We start from the raw sequence: 17,528 nt of genomic DNA on the forward strand, positions 1-17,528 counted from the left end.
AGGAGGGGACGAGACGACGTCTGTGGTGACGCCCAGCGAGACGACGTCTGTGGTGACGCCCAGCGAGACGACGTCTGTGGTGACGTCCAGCGAGACGACGTCTGTGGTGACGCCCAGCGAGACGACGTGAGGCAGCACTGCTCAGTAGCCTCCAGCGCCACAGTGTTTCCAACACCTGCTCAGATTTTGAATTTAGTACGCGTTTGTCTTGAAATTACGACAAACATAACATACCTCCCGATATTAACATTCCTGCCGTTCCAGCATTCCTCCCGTCCCAGCATTCCTCCCAGCAAGGAACAGTTCACTACTAGTCATGGTCCAGCGAGGTGCCGTTCACTAGTCATGGCCCAGCGAGGTGCCGTTCACTAGTCATGGCCCAGCGAGGTGCCGTTCACTAGTCATGGCCCAGCGAGGTGCCGTTCACTAGTCATGGCCCAGCGAGGTGCCGTTCACTAGTCATGACCCAGCGAGGTGCTGTTCACTAGTCATGGACACATGATGGTCAATGTATTCCAAAGGCTCTTGCTTCTGTTCCCGTATCAAATTTTCTGGCGCACCGGAGAAAATATTTTCTGAATTTATTTGACAGAAAATTGTTGAAGACGTATGCGCGAGTGGCATACGCAATGGCTTGTGCGTAAAGCGTAAACTAAATAAATCCTATTATCATTATTTTATAACTTGTTTTGTCATTTCTATTGTTGAGTGTGATCATATTTTATACGAGATTATTGTGCTGCAATAGTAATCTTATTGTATACGAGAATATACGATATTCCTACATGTTAACTCAGGAACACTTAGTGGGTTATGTTGAAGTCAGGTGAACACTTGCTTATTATCACTAATAAGGCCTAAGTTTTTTTATACATTCTCGCTCTCTAGATGTTTATAAAGTTATAACGTTATATGATTTACTCGACTTCCATATAAGGTGTTTTTTTGAGGAACTATTATGGCTTTTGCGTGTGTTGTGTGTTTGATGTATGGCCATCCTCTGGCATTATACTAGCCTACCTTAGAAATGTACTTGCCAACGAAGGGGAAGTTTATGTTAATAAAAGACTTGCATGGCAGGATGGAAGAAGTTCTTAAGCAGGGTTGTGTTAGGTTTTGTCGGAGTCTGCGCCGCATTGGGCACGTTGATTGTTTATTGTCTCACTGGGAACTATTTTGTGGCTGGGATATTCTCGCGTTAAGGTCCTATATATACTTCCTAGTATAATGAAGGAGAAGTAATTTAATGTAATAATTAACCGACTTTTGTATTGTTTCATATCATATTTTAGTCATTCACCTGTATTTTAAGAATAGCCCTGCACAGACAAAGCTCTCTTCGTCACCGAGTCATTTCTAGCGTAAAATGTATTATTCAATAACGTCAGGGCGCTCGTGGATAGACTGGTGGCTCTGATTACTTTTCCTGCTGCCTGATGTTCTCATTGGAATTATGTAATTAATGATAACTGATATTTTCATTTTGTGGATACTTTAGATGGTCCAGAAAGCACCGCGCTTAATAACAATAATGTAATACCAAAGGAAACTGTTGTCCATGCCTTAGCTCTTGTGCTTTACATTGTGCCTTATTAATTTTATTGAAAATGAGTTTGACTTTACTCAGGACCGATACGCGCAGACGAGGACATTGAATCCCTCGCTTCCTTTGCACTCTGTACTTCAGATTTTGTTGGGAACTGAGAGGTATTAGAAGTTTTATAGCTTTCCACGGTTAAGCACACCTTCACAATGTTTTCGCTTCTGCTTTGAGTTTATCGACCACGCTTCAATTCATGACATTTTCTTCGCCATGTGTTGGCAGTATTTTGCTGTGTAAGTCAGTGTCTCGAACATGTCGTGACACTATGCGCCTCTGTGAGCGTGAGCGAAGCATGCCAAACTGATAATGTTATGTGATTCAGTATTAAATTGGATTTTCATTTGGTGTATATTACCTTTCCCGCCATTTCGAGTGAGATACGAGGACACTTTGAATCATCAATGTCAACATCTTTTTGTAACTGTCTTGCATCTAATTACCAACTGTAAGATATTTTCCTCAAAACGTCTCGATTACTGCCATTCATTTCCCAAATGATGTATTTGAGCCCTGAAATATTGAGCATTTTGACTCCAAAAATTTGCTTTCCGAATATCTTGTGAGCTTAAAACTCGTTAGTTGTGTACTTATCGCAAAGTGTATTTACAATTCAATGCAGAATTTGAAATGCTTCGAGTGTGGCATTTTATATTTTTTTTAATCGTGCGGCCGATTAAAAAATTACCTATTCATTTGATACTTCTGTCAGCTGTTGGGTGGTCGAGTTGTTGCGATTAGTGCAGCGCGATAGGAGTTGTGAGTTAAATACTCGCATTAAGGCCCTGATTGAGACCCGAGAGGCTTCGAACAGGCTGGGCTCTTCCCTATGCGTTTCTTCACTAATTAGGATAGACTTTACTCCACTCGCAAATGAGATGGCGATATGGATTTTTCCATACTTACCCAGCTATTTATTTATAAGCGTCGACCAGTAATAAAAAATATGTAAACTTTGTATTAAAAGAGTTTTAATGAGAGGAAATTTCAAGAAACTTTGAATATTATTGTTCATCAAGTCTGCGACTTTTGCACTTTTTTCGAGATATAAACGGGTTGTAATTTTTATTGTCAATTGAATGGTATATTCGGCATTCCTTGATCAGCTTCCTTGTTATAGATATTTTCTACCAAAAAATATTTATGATCGAGTCTGCTGATACGCGGAGGGAAAATTCCGCATACTAGCTGCTCAAATGGAGACGTTGTGCAATGTTTGAGGGGAAAGAGACGTCGTAAATTACTCAACTGTCAGTTCACAACGGGTGGCATGGTAAAGGCGAAGTCAATGAGGGCGAAGAATAATACGTGGCCAGTGGTCGGCCTATCCCATTAGTTATAGCCGACCGTTGGCCATTCCTTGGCCACCTGAAAGCGACCAGTTGCCGCGAAGAAGGGTCTGGCTAGGATATCATATTACAAAGAGTACAAGCTCGAGGGTAGCGACTGGCCGAGCTTTGGGCAGATCAAGGATTTTACACGATGGTCGCGAGAACCTGACCAGACTTCGCTGCATTTTGACTACAAGCCTTAATCTGTTGAAGTTCTGATCGAAATAGCAGAGTTGGTCAAATGGTTAAAAGTTTTGAGAGTGGAGTAGCCAATTTGCAGCTCCAATCCCCAGGCATCTTTAAAAATTATTCAATTTATTTCATTCGGCAGACAAAATTTGACTCAATCGAAGCCGACATACCATAGCTATAACAAATACTTTAGTGTCTGCGTGCTCTGTAAGATGACTTAAAGAATCAGCTTTGCTTGGGTAAGCCCTAAACCTTGAAACATTCGCTCTTCAACGATCAACAAAGAGAGATGTGCTTCAATTTAGAGAACTTCTCACTTCCTTGCAAACTCGGCTAGGTGTAATACGGCCAGGTATTATCCCTATAAAATAGCATTTCGAAAGTGCGCTGCATCGCCGTGGAATATGCACTATCGTCGGCTATTTGAAGTGTAAAAGAATTTTTGATCTAAAAGAGAAGCGACGAGGTAGTAAGCTGGCTCCAAAAAATTAATCTATGCTAAAGTATAACTAGTGTGTTCTCTACATGCGGAATATGCCGGCCCGGAGCCGACCAACAGTACCAAATTTTTCATGGTTTCACTTTCAGACTCAGTTTCGTGCTCAAACCGGACGACCGGCCTGGAAAGGGAAAACACCAACCCGTCCCCTTATAAATTTACAATCATCTGTATCGGAGTAATCTCGTTGTGCACTGAGCATAATAATAATACACGGATCAAAAAAAGAAGTTTGCTCAAGATTGGTCTTTCGCTTCCCTACAATCGTATTGGTACATGGTAGGCTACTATTGATATTGAATAGTGTTGACTGTTGAGAATTGGGATTTGGTCCTTAGACTGTCAGTGGGCAGTGGCACATGACTGACTGACCTGTAACTGTTAGCCTACTATGTTAGTGGGTGCGGGGTTGAACGGTTGAATGTTGATGCCTCTGGCCAGGAGTCAGGACTGAGTGACTGACCACTGAACTTGACTGAAGACTGAAGTTGACTCACACTCAGGTCTCAGTGGAGACTGTGGACTGTGGAGTCATTGGACGTGAGAACTGCACAAGTGCGCATTTAAGCTGGCTCTGCCTCTGGAGACGCTTACCTATTTGATTAAGTTAATTTACCGTGTCAGCCAACCTGCAAGTGTCAGAAGTGTGAAGTGTGGCGGCAGTGCCAAGTGCCACTGCCAGTGCCAGCCTGCCAGGCTCTCACAAGCAACTTTTTTACCTTTCCTATCTATGAACAACATAGTGGCAAACCAGAGATTTTTTAGAATCAGTTCATTTTTAATTTCCTCATTTACCTGCGATTTAAACCAATTCCTCATGTAGTCATGTATGATAAGGCTGGTATCCAGGATACTTTACTGGTCTACTTATGGGACTCAAAAATGAACTTGAGGGAGAGTCTAAAAAAACTCTCTGCTTTGCCACTATGATGAACAACTCAGTTGTATTATAAATGTTCAGAGACAAAAAATTTTAGACTGAACATTGCTTTTTAAATGGTTTTTATTTCTTCTCAGTTTCAGTCTAACTCTTAACTGGCTACTGTGGGCTGTGGCTACAGCCTACAGGCTACTGGCTAGTAGGAACTGCCCTAAATCCAAATAGGTATAGTAACTTCTAACCTTTAAACCTAGAGAAGTCCTAGTGCAAGAAGTTGTTTTAAAATCTCTGAAATTTTACTGTACTGTCTGCAGTCTGATTGTGATGATTGATGAATGCATCACAAGATAGCTTTAGAGTTTGAGAAAGAGTACCTAACTACCTATATTCTATACCTAATTTTTACTTTCCTCTGAAATCTGAATCTAAGCCTCTCTTAGCCTATTCTTTCTAAAATTCTATAGAAGAGAATATATTTTATAACTTTATGCTTCTTTGCCTTTTGTAACTTTGGTACCTACTGAAACCAATCAAATTCAAACCATCTAGCTATTTCACATTAGTTGTCATAGGAGCAGTCAGCAGTGCAGTGGCACAAGGCACTTAGCACTTGCCACTTAGCAGTCCACTCTTCTTTACTCTCTAGTCTCTAACAAGTTACCAACCAACCTAGCAGTAGCAGACTAGCGTCTAGCAGTACCGTAAACGCGGTATATTTCAACACATTAAGGATGTAGCAAGAAATTAATGACTATAAATAGATCACCATCACTGTATGCGCAACTCAAGTTCTGATTGGTTTACAATACATCACTCTCAAAACACCACACTACGCGCCAGCAATGATAAAGTGTCACAAACTATTGCCATATTTATTTAAAAGCCTTTAGAATTCAAACCTACAAAATTCCTGAATTCTGACGCTGTGTGTGACTAAATTTGGCATATTGTGAGATTAATTCTGGCAGCGCTACAAACTCTATTAATTTGTAATTCCGGCTCCCTGTGTTGGAATTCTGATGCCCTGTGTGAGCTGTATTGGAGTATGACACAGCTTGGAACAAGCTCAATTGAAAAATTTTAATTTTTTAATTTAGCTTTTAATTCAGAGCTATTAAGCTTTTAAGTTTTAATTGAGAAAATTTTAATTTTGGACACAGCTCGGAACGAGCTGTATGTGTCTAATTCCATGCTGTGTTGGAATTAGTTTTTATGTGTCTAAAACCGTCGCTTAACTTATTCATCTATTAATTTATTTACCACTTGAAATCAGCAAAACAAATATACTTGAAGGATTCCTAATATATTCACAGACTTATTTAAAAGTCTCAAACCATAATATTCTTTCTACACAAACAGTTTATCACTATTTTGTAGAGCAAGATCAACTATCAACTTTGACATGTTTTTCGATGTTCACACTGGCAGATGTGCACTGTCTCTCTTTAGATCTTAAAATTTTCCCACCAGATGGCCCAGACCTAGTGTTTTGGCAATAGTATGGTGCGCAATATTATGATGTCACTATTTGAACCATCAACAAATGCGTGGAACTAAGACAAAGCTTAATATAAAGGAAAAAAGTTGAGAAGTGTTGGAATTTTCCACAATGTTGGAATATACTGCATTTACCCTAGCAGAGACTTATACTACACAATCACAGTCTGTAATATTGGGAAGAATTTTCAAAATTTGGAGTTGAAAACTATAATTTTATAGGTGCTGTTTAGTGTTGACTATTGCTTAAAAATGTGTTTTTTCTTATCTTTTTTTATTAAATAAATTTTGCAAAAGCCATAAAAATGGTCAAAATTGACTATTAGTATAAGAATGGTCATTTTTGTCTCATTTACGATTTAGGTAGTGATTTACAGGTGGTTTATGTGTCAATTCTCTGAATGTACGGACTGCTCATCAAAAAAGCCATTATGATAGTCTGTACCATATTAAACTGATCAGAACACAAAAATATGATTCCAGGTAAATTTTTTCTTGATGTTGTTCAGCTTGATGTTGGTGTTTGAAATGGTTTTCCCATCATCCCATGAATAACTACAGCATACGTTCGAAAAATATATGTGCAGCATTTTATTACCACGTTTTTCTTAGCTCGCTTTCGTGTCTGTCTGTCTGTGATGATCAAATCTTGCAATCGATATTTCACCTACTTTCCCGCTAGCTAGCGCTCTGAAACTTTTAGGGAAGCTCAGCTCCCGATGAAAATACAATAATCAATAATTTGTTGCACGTTTTAAGTCCACATGAAAAACGTGGTCTTTAAAAATTTTTTTTATATATTTTATCATTTATTATCAAGTTCATCAAATTTTTTCCTAGTGTAAATCATACCATATTTTATTGAACTACTAAAAATATTTGGCTACAACAAGCTTTTTGAAGTTCAACTGTAAAAACTTTTTAATGTTGCCCTTTTATCCTCTAGGACCTAGAACAGTGGAAGGAAGTCATTAAATAAAAAAGTAAAATTTTCAATGTAATATAATTTCGCTATCACAATCGCCACAATGGTTTGTTTAGATAATAGAGAAGGTAAGAACAAAGGTAACCATCCAGACAATGTTAGAATTCTACTAGTAGGTGATGGTGATACTGGCAAAACATCCCTGATACTCTCCCTGGTGTCAGAAGAGTTCCCAGAACATGTGCCTGCCAGAGCTGAAGAGATCACCATCCCTCCTGACGTCACTCCTGAAAGAGTTCCTACTCACATAGTTGACTTTTCTGGTGAGCCAAGTATTGTGGTCTCTGATTCTGAATCATTTTTTGTCCTTTTTTTATATGTACGGAATTCTTGTGATATTCTGTAATTATATGTTAGGTATGAATAAATTTATTTCTTTGACATATAAAATTTTCATATTGGAAACTAAGTGATGAAGTGATTTTAAATGTGCTATGCATAAAAGCAAGATGGTTTTGAAGCAAATAACTGTGATTAGGTTTTAAAATAAGTTTGAAAATGTTCTTAGCTTTAATTTGGTTGGAAAACTAGTTCACTGCTTCTGCAGGATTTCTTGGAAAGGTTTTCTTGTTGATTCCCCTTTAGTGTTCTATCAAATTGATTAATCTTACATAATTTGAATCAGTAGATAATGATCGACAATTTATATAACTTGTTCTGATGATGATATCTTGTGCTTGCAGAGCGTGAGCAGAGTCCTGAAGAGCTGCGGCGTGAGCTGCAGGCTGCGGATGTTGTGTGTGTGGTCTACAGTGTGGAGGAGGAAGACACTCTGGACCGCATCACCAGTCACTGGCTTCCTCTCATAAGGACCACATTGGGGGAAGATCATGACACGCCCATTATCCTTGTGGGCAATAAAGTTGATCTTGTGGACTACAGTACAATGGAGGTAACTTGTGCAATGCTTCTCAGCATTCAAATTGGTTTCACTCAGACATTGCTGTAATATGTTTCATAATAATGTATTTGAAGCTACTTGTTTTTCAAATAACATGATCTCATCTGCTCCATCAACGAATGTATTCAGCAGAAATAATCTTCCTCATTGCAGATTGTGTTGGACTTGATGCTGGAATACCCTGAGATAGAGACCTGTATTGAGGTGAGCCTCACCAGCCATTATGCACAACTCTTGTAGGTACATCAATCACAGGGCTTATTCATCATACCGTAGAATACCAAATAGGATACCAAAGTATCCTATGCTATAGGATACCAAATATAGGATACCAAAGTATCCTATTTTCATCATACCATAAGATACCAAAGTGGTTCCACAGTGGTGACTAGTGACCACTACTATCAGGACCTGGCGGCCCCTAGCCATAGTTTTATGACCTCTGTCCCAGCCCAAATCTCATAAAGCTTGCTTCTAGATGAAACTAACCTCTTGGAATGTCATCATTTGCTAGGAGCATTGGCTGTTATGTCTTGTAAAATTTTGTGTCTTTATCATTCTTAATTCGTGATATTGTACAGTTATTTCCTATGTGATGTGGTACAGTTATTTCCTATGTGATGTGGTACAGTTATTTCCTATGTGATGTGGTACAGTTATTTCCTATGTGATGTGGTACAGTTATTTCCTATTTGGTGTGGTACAGTTATTTACCTTTTCTTTGTGATGGTTTAATTGCAGTGCTCGGCGCGCTCACTGAAGAACATCTCGGAATTGTTCTACTATGCTCAGAAGGCAGTTCTGCACCCCATAGCCCCTCTGTACCGCCTCGACGAGAGGGACGTACGTGCTTACCTTCTGTACTGTGCTCACTAATGATGTGCACTCTAATTATACCTATAGCACAGCCTTGTATGTTCTGTACTGTGCTCACTAATGATATGTGTGAGATGTTCTCTTTAATTATATGACATAGCATTGTACTTTCTGTACTGTGCTTACTAATGATGCATACACAGTTGAGTTCAAAGCGCAGGTTTTAACACTTGTTTGTCTTGCCAATGTCTTAGTTATCTATACAGCTGGGGTGATGGGATGAATTGATTCATTAAAGGGAACCACCTGTCAGCAATCTATTGTGTTCAAAACTGGCAGCAATCTATTGTGTTCAAAAGTGGTAGCATTCGTAGCAATCTATTGTGTTCAAAACTGGTAGCAATCTATTGTGTTCAAAACTGGCTGCAATCTATTGCTGTCTCTTATACACATCTAGATGTGTATAAGAGACAGCCTCTGAGGCGCGCGTCCCTGACGGCGACGCTGCAGGAGGGGACGAGACGACGTCTGTGGTGACGCCCAGCGAGACGACGTCTGTGGTGACGCCCAGCGAGACGACGTCTGTGGTGACGTCCAGCGAGACGACGTCTGTGGTGACGTCCAGCGAGACGACGTCTGTGGTGACGCCCAGCGAGACGACGTCTGTGGTGACGCCCAGCGAGACGACGTCTGTGGTGACGCCCAGCGAGACGACGTCTGTGGTGACGCCCAGCGAGACGACGTCTGTGGTGACGCCCAGCGAGACGACGTCTGTGGTGACGCCCAGCGAGACGACGTCTGTGGTGACGCCCAGCGAGACGANAAGTGCAAGCGAGCTCTAACACTTGTGTTGTTTGGTGTGCAGTTGACAGAGGAGTGCAAGCGAGCTTTGTCCCGCATATTCCGCCTCTGCGACCGGGACTGCGACGACATCCTAAACGACCACGAGCTGAACGTCTTCCAGGAGCTGTGCTTCCAGAGCCCTCTCATGCCCCAGGCAAGTGACATAAGCATGGCATGTCTCCGTGCTCTCACCCAAGTTAGTTGTCTCACAATGTTGGCATGAACTTTGTTTGATTTAGCCACTGACAGGATTTAACAAGCGTCCAGTTTCGTGGGTTTTACTGTGGTCTTAACACTCGCTGTGATGCTGAAAATAATAATACCAAGTTATGGTTGCTGTAAAACTGCGTGCAAAAACTAAGACAAGGCGAGTGAATGCAAATATAAATAGTCATATAAAGAGGTCATAATGACGCTCTACTTATAACGCCAAGCAATCGAGTAAGAAAACTGAATCGGAGAAAGCCCAATTTTAACCGGTCGTTGAGTGAGCCAATCGCCTGAATAATAGAGATGAGAAACGATGCAACTAATAACGATTCCAAGCAAAAATGCTGCCATTAGTTGTTGCAGAAGAATACAAAAAGAAAACTTATTACTACATGAGAGGAAAATCCTACTGTACAGACAACTAATCCATCGGCAAGAAAATGCTAGCTGCTCAATGGTCTTCCTCATTGCAGGCGCTGGATGACCTGAAGGCGGTGGTGAGCCGCAACTGCCCCGACGGCGTGCAGGGCGACGGCCTCACTCTTCGGGGCTTCCTGTTCCTGCATCGCCTCTTCGTGCAGCGCGGGCGCCACGAGACCACATGGACGGTCCTCCGGCGCTTTGGTTATAACGGCGCCCTCACCCTGCCCCCGGAGTACCTCATGCCTCCGTTAGTACTGAACTCTTTGGTTATAACGGTGCCCTCACCCTGCCCCCGGAGTACCTCATGCCTCCGTTAGTACTGAACTCTTTGGTTATAACGGCGCCTTCACCCTGCCCCCGGAGTACCTCATGCCTCCGTTAGTACTGAACTCTTTTGTTAAGCTGTCGTGATCATGGACTACATTGTATTGACGCTGCGTTATCAGTCATGACTGACGTGATCATCACATTATGTTGACGCTGCGTTATCAGTCATGTTTGACATGATCATCACATTAGGTTGACGTTGCGTTATCAGTCATGACTGACGTGATCATCACATTAGGTTGACGTTGTGTTGCAGGCTGCGGGTGCCGCCTGGCTGCAGCACAGAACTCAACCATGCCGGCTACCTCTTCCTGACGGAGCTGTTCGAGCGCCACGACCGCGACAAGGACGGCGCCCTCAGTCCTGCCGAGACCGTCAGTCTCTTCGCCACGTGCCCCGGCGTGCCCTGGGGGCCTGAGCTCTGCACCACAGTCACCACGAATAGTGCGGTCAGTTGGGTAACATTTGGAATAGAATAGAAGTGTCGGCACTGAAGAAATAGGCCCATGGGTTGTTGCCGATTCATGTACTTTTCGTGACTTAATTAACAAGGGATCCGGCCTTTTGAAACCAATCTTTCCATAACTGACGAATTTAATGCCAATTGCAATACACTTCGGTAACTTGGCTAATATTTTATAAAATTCGCTCTGAAACTCATTTATGAGCTTAGTTGAAAGTTTCTTAAGTTATCAAATTTGGATTTTTGTCATGTTTTAAGCAAGAAGAAAAGGTGCAAATTTTGAACCTCGCAAGCGCCAAATTAGGGATGTTTTATATATATTTTCTCATTTCTAATAGAAAGTTGTGAGAATATATTTTAACAGCTTCTCGTTGCCGCGAACCTTCTACCAGCAGGCCGCATCAAACTTGTCTGGACTACATTTAGTGTGACGTACCAACCTCCGTTCCTTAGTTGCGTATTTATTGACAGATATTTCTGACAGATAAAGTCCTCATTCCCCTCTTGATATGTATCTTATCGCATATATAGCATGAACTAAATAAGTGATACTGATACCATTCATTTATCCCGGCCATATGGCGTGAGACAGAGAACTAATAGAACGCTTCGTGTCTGACATCCTTCCCATTAACTTGACAGGCGTTCTACCAGTGGACGAATGACTAACGTGGAAACTATCAGACAGGCGTGAGACTGAGACATACGTAGCGTAAGACTGAGACGCATATGACGTGAGACAGAGATATACCTCTGTATCGTAACTCGTGTATAACCACTCAGTATACAAGATAAGTTCTTGTGTCTTACTTATCCTTCACGATCTTAGTGACGTAACCCGATCCTCAAGTGAAGATTAATCTAAAATGATCTGGGACACAGGGCTACGTGACGCTGGCGGGCTTCCTGGCGCAGTGGACGCTGTGGACGGCGCTGGACGTCCAGATGGCCCTGCAGCACCTCGCCTACCTCGGCTTCTGCGTCGCCTCCCCACACGCCTCCCAGCTGGCCGCCATCACAGGTACTGCTGCCTGCCTGCCTCCATCATAGCCAACTGGATGTAGCATGCCAGCTTGGTTTCTTCCCTTGGCTAACAGCAGGCAGTGCAATCAAGTCTAAACGACTGACGTCGTGTAGTTTGTTCTTCAGTAACTTGTTGTTATTCTATAAATTGCTGATTGGCACTTAAGACATCGGGTCGGGTCTCTATGAAGTTAACCCTCTGAATTTATCTGTTTGGATGCTTGCTTGTTATTCTATGTCACTAATCATGTGTCAGGTGCATCCCAAGTGATCGGTTGCACACGAGGGTATTCCACTCAAGCTGTTATTGCTGTGACTATTGTTACTGTTGTGCCTGCTTTGCCAGCTGTGACTATTGTTAGTGTTGTGACTGCTATGCCAGCTGTGATTATTGTTACTGTTGTGCCTGCTATGCCAGCTGTGACTATTGTTACTGTTGTGACTGCTATGCCAGCTTTGACTATTGTTACTGTTGTGACTGCTATGCCAGCTTTGACTATTGTTACTATTGTTACTGCTATGCTGTGGCTGGTGTAAAGTGTCCCGCGTAACCAGCTCTCTCATGGCAGTGACGCGCGAGAAGAGCCTGGACCTGGCGAAGAGGGCGAGCGTGCGCTCCGTGTACCAGTGCCACGTGATCGGCCCTCCCGGCGTTGGCAAAACTACTTTCTGCCAGGGCCTCCTGGGGCGCTCCCTGCAGGTACGGGGCCTTTTTTTGGGCGCTCCCTGCAGGTACGGTGCCTGTTGGGGCGCTTCCTGCAGATGAGGTCGCGGCCTCCTGTCTCTAAGTTAGGATTCATGGGTCTGTTGATGGACCGCGACCAGGGCCTATACAATAAAAGTTAAAGAGATCGTAAGTTCATCCACCAATCATTGACGGCCTTTCAAGCAAAATCCACCAATCATAGACAAGAAAATAGAGCGTAAGTACTTACGTTCACTTAGCGAGTTTTGAAAGTATGGACCCTGGCGTGTTGCGGTGTGTGCGCGCCCTGCACCTCATTGACGTACCCAATATTTGTATCGTGCTCTCGCTAAGTTATATCCTCTATCATAAACCAATCCTAATCCTTGACCGCCATCAGGAGGTGCAGACGCTGAGGGAGGACACGGTATCGCGGCACACCATCGCTACGGTGCAGGTGTACGGCCAGGAGAAGTACCTCGTGCTGCACGACATCGACGTGCACAACATCACTGACGCCCTCATGCCTGACGAGGTGGCATGCGACGTCGCCTGCCTCATATACGATGTCAGCTCACCTACATCGTTCGAGTACATTGCCCGTATCTACTTGGTGAGTTGCGTCATCTGCTTGGTGAGTTGCGTCATCTGCTTGGTGAGTTGCGTCATCTGCTTGGTGGGTTGCGTCATCTGCTTGGTGAGTTGCGTCATCTGCTTGGTGGGTTGCACCAATGACTGAACTCTTGTCCTCAGTTGTCATCACTCCACGCACGACTGCAATTGTTGTATGATCTGCACTGCTGGATGCTGGAGGCAGATGAACTTACCGCACAGTTGCAATGATAATTTGTTTCTAAATTTAATTTTTTCTTGGTTGGGCTTGTCGGCAATAGTTCCAGTACTGAACCGACCCATGTTAAACTTGGGGTCAAAAGTCGCTAGGCAATGAACCTTGTCAAGTATGAGTGACATTGAGTGTGTTTTTTTTTGTGGCAGAAATACTTCAGCGAGTCGCAGATCCCGGTGCTGGTGGTGGGGAACAAGGAGGACGCTGGCAAGGTGTGGCAGCGCTACATGACGCAGCCTGAGCAGTTCTGCGTACAACATAAACTCCCTCCGCCTCACCCCTTCTCATCAGCGCGCCCCAAACGAGACATCTACACTAAACTCGCTACCATGGCTGCCTACCCGTCAGTTCCTCAATTGTTTATGTTCCCCGTTTATTTATGCACGGTTTGCCAATTGTTTATGTACATTTTGTACGCCATTGTAAGTCCCACAAGTTTTATTGTTGCACGTTCCCTGAAACAACATACCGTACTGTTCCCCGTTAGCCACCTTTTGACTTAATTATCCCCGCCTGGTGTCTCTTGTTACTTGGTGACTATTTAACAACCCTCTTTTAAATGATGTTCGGTGCAAGTAATAATTGATGCAATAGTTGCTGCTCTGTTGTCCCAGACCACAGAGCAATAGCAGTGGTTGCCCACTGCTCTGTGGTCCTCATGATTCTCACCCTGTATAGTTAAAAATGCTGTACTTCAATTTGCCCGAACGAGCTGAACTAATAAAGTTTGTGAAGCGACTTGGTTTTCGCTGTGTCGGCAACTCAATGCCGCCCACTCATTGCATTTCTCGTTTGCCCACAGGCGCTTCCAGGCGGCGTGGATGCTCTTCTACAAGAATAGGTGAGTGATCGGCGTGTATGTTGTTATTCAGCACTTCATGAATCGGCATTTCATGAATGAATCACTTCCTCTTCCTTGTCAAACATTCAAAAGTTCGTATGTATACGGCCGTTCTGATGACCGTCCATTAAACTGGATTATATTGAGTTAGTAATTTGTATGAGCGTCTTTGTGACGTCTGACTTGCCAAGCACCAAACTCGTCGCCCCCACCAGTTCAGTTGTCATGCTGATGCGAGCAATACTGATTACCGTATTGAGCAATACTCATTTCCGTACTGATCACTACTCATAACTCATGATGTCTTTTGATACTCATTACTGCTGCCCTGTGTATTAAATCACTGCGTCGCTTACAGGCAGCTCCAGCAGCTCCGCCTCGCCGTCTACGGGGAGGAGGGCCGATGGCTCAAGGTTGGCCTCGGCGTCGCTGCGGCCGCTGCCATCGTGATTGTTTTATCCAAAGTCTTCAGGAGCTCAGACCCTAGATAACGTGGTGACCCTAGCGTGACATGGACTCTAGATAACGTGGTGACCCTAGCGTGACATGGACTCTAGATAGCGTGGTGACCCTAGCGTGGCATGGACTCTAGATAACGTGGTGACCGTAGCGTGACATGGACTCTAGATAACGTGGTGACCCTAGCGTGACATGGACTCTAGATAACGTGGTGACCCTAGCGTGACATGGACTCTAGATAACATGGCTGGTGACCCTAGCGTGTCACGGCGACCTGCTGCGTTAAGTGAAGTCATCTGAGCGCTCAACGATTCTTCGCCCCGCACTGCCTCAGGGCTTCCGCACTCCTGGCCAGGGTTTCGGTTGTATTTTATTGTGTATATTGCAATTACGCCGCAATTTGGTTTACTCAAATAAATGAATTACGTACGGATGAGTAGATTGTGCTGCATGGGTTTTATCTCGAGTTGATATTCAATCCTCGTGAATAACAATTGGATTCATCCAAATATTATAATCTCTTAATGTAAAGCTACTCAATTTCAGTGGCTTTCAATTTTGTGATTGTAATTTAGTTTTTATAGATATTCCTTGATAATTGCTCCAGGGACTTTTTGTAGCTTAGGATATCCATGCCAGCGCATATGCTGCTCTGCTGCTGGAAGTCCTGTGAGCAATGCACGTGTGGTTGGGGAAATTCCTTCTCTGCAACTGTAGTATCTTTCTTCCACATATATTCGCGTGTAAATAAAGTAACTTTAATGCCGGTTTATGAAATGTAATTGCTGAGTGCAATATTGAACGGTAAGGTTTGCCGAGAAATGAACGTATTGGATATAAATTTGATGGAATTTAATTCCAAAATGCTTGCTTCAACCGCATGCGGAAGTGCGTTCCTTGCCTTGTTTCGCCCAGTGGCCGGCTCAATAAGTGAGCTCAGTTGTTTGTGTTGCGTCAATTTTATCTTGTTGAGTGTAAATAATGAAATCTTGAATAAATTGGTTTTAAACCTGCCAATAAAGAACAAATTTGTTTTGAACATCATTCGATTAGTGTATCAATGCTTGTACGTGTTGTTCTCAAATATAATAAATTATTTTACCAAATCGTATTGCTGAACGAAATAAATTTGGAATCGTGTTCAGCGCGTTGATCACATTATCTCGTCCTACTGATATTGATGACTTGTTTATCTCTGCTGCGTGCCTCGCAGATCAAAGCAGCGTGTACACTAAGAATTCTCTTCTCTACTTCAAGTATCATTTTAATTGCGAAATGTTCTTCTATTTACTTTTACTATGTTCGTATCTCTTATTTTATAGTTTCTCATGAATTAATGTTTGGCTGCCACATGGCCTGTTGTGGCGATGCGCCACGAGGGGAGATGTGTAGCTATACTACTTGGAGCAGCTGGTCGTCATGTGGTATATTGTTATTACTTACTTCCTTTTCTGATTTCTAATTCAACATTTAGTCTTGGTAACCGTTGGGTGCTAACGAGTCATTTCCAAACTACGTCTTAGGTTCGACCTCGTAGTCAGAGACTTGTATTAATGACCCTTGAGGTCTTTGTTGTTCTCACTAAAATAGAGGTTGTGTGAATAATAACGATGGTGATTTACAGAGTTTCTAGAAAATTTAGTGCCAAACCATGGAGATTGAGCTAAGTTACGTTCGACCTTGAACCTCTTTTAGACTACATTCCTGATTCGCGCCCCACGTGAGTATCTCATTTGCCTAACAGATATACGCTTCCCAATGATTGGTAGAACCAAGGAGCACGTGAGTGGCCTGTTTGGTTCACTGGTCCAAGTAGTGAAGTGGTTCACAAACTGGTTCACTTTGCCACACAGTTTAACATGCCAAGTTAGACCTGTTATTTCTTTTACTAAGGTTGTCAGCGTTGGCATGCATGAACTTTTGCAGTCACTAATACATAAATAACCCTTAGTTTGACAACAACAATCGTATGTATATATACAAGGTCAGTGTGCCCATACATTTGTGTTGTGCTAGTCGGTATAAGCTAGCGTTGAGAACTGTAAGTAGTCTGCTGCTGTTCTGTTGAGACTAGCGCGATGTGCAGCTACTCCCCTATTGCTGCTGTTGGGACTAGCACGATGTGCAGCTAATGTTCTGTTGCGGCTGTTTGCATTAAGTCCGATTGGTAGCAGCTCACTTTCGTTGCGAGGAACTCCCCCCTGTTTTTTTGATCTCCAGGTATTATGTACAATAAATACTTGAACTCTTCTGGTGTTTACCTCCTTCATGTAACTAAGAAAACCGTCCGGAGAGGATTTTTTAACCATTTATCTGCGGATACATCGTCCGTCGGCAATGCAATTGGTACCCAAAGGCTGGATTATTAGTTGGATTACCGTCGGTAGGAACGGTGGCTAACATTCTCGAGCGAAGGGCCTATAGAATTCACGACAACCTCACACTGTAGATGGCGGGCGGCATCGTACACATGATCTCCGAATTTTTGTTTCAAATATTTTGTTTTGAATCACAGGGATGAAGAAACAGGCAGTTTATGACTGGTTGCGGCATTTGTCATATTAACTGTGCAATGCTTAATTTCAAAATAGGGTGGTTTATTTTTGGCACTTATTTAGCTTTGATCCCCACATTTGTGAGGTTACTGAGAGCTTCGTACTTCCATTCTTAATCGTTGAGAATGTGATTTAAAAAATTTCATGAAAC

General features: G+C 42.8%; 1 protein-coding gene across 1 annotated transcript; it reads left to right on the forward strand.

Annotated features, from left to right (window-relative positions):
- Positions 1–3,883: 3,883 nt before the first annotated feature.
- Positions 3,884–17,071, forward strand: LOC108666127 (mitochondrial Rho GTPase 1). Its single transcript, XM_047881904.1, has 15 exons — positions 3,884–3,901; positions 6,946–7,247; positions 7,668–7,876; positions 8,039–8,089; positions 8,627–8,728; positions 9,567–9,698; positions 10,228–10,424; positions 10,761–10,953; positions 11,850–11,988; positions 12,560–12,690; positions 13,076–13,288; positions 13,672–13,865; positions 14,325–14,363; positions 14,722–14,858; positions 14,999–17,071. The coding sequence occupies exons 2-14, from the start codon at positions 7,028–7,030 to the stop codon at positions 14,852–14,854; spliced, it is 1,953 nt and encodes a 650-aa protein (XP_047737860.1). The 5' UTR covers positions 3,884–3,901; positions 6,946–7,027; the 3' UTR covers positions 14,855–14,858; positions 14,999–17,071.
- The last annotated feature ends 457 nt before the right edge of the window (positions 17,072–17,528 follow it).

This window comes from Hyalella azteca, unplaced genomic scaffold, assembly GCF_000764305.2.
Source record: "Hyalella azteca isolate HAZT.00-mixed unplaced genomic scaffold, Hazt_2.0.2 contig9100, whole genome shotgun sequence".
Taxonomy (NCBI): Eukaryota; Metazoa; Arthropoda; class Malacostraca; order Amphipoda; family Hyalellidae; genus Hyalella; species Hyalella azteca.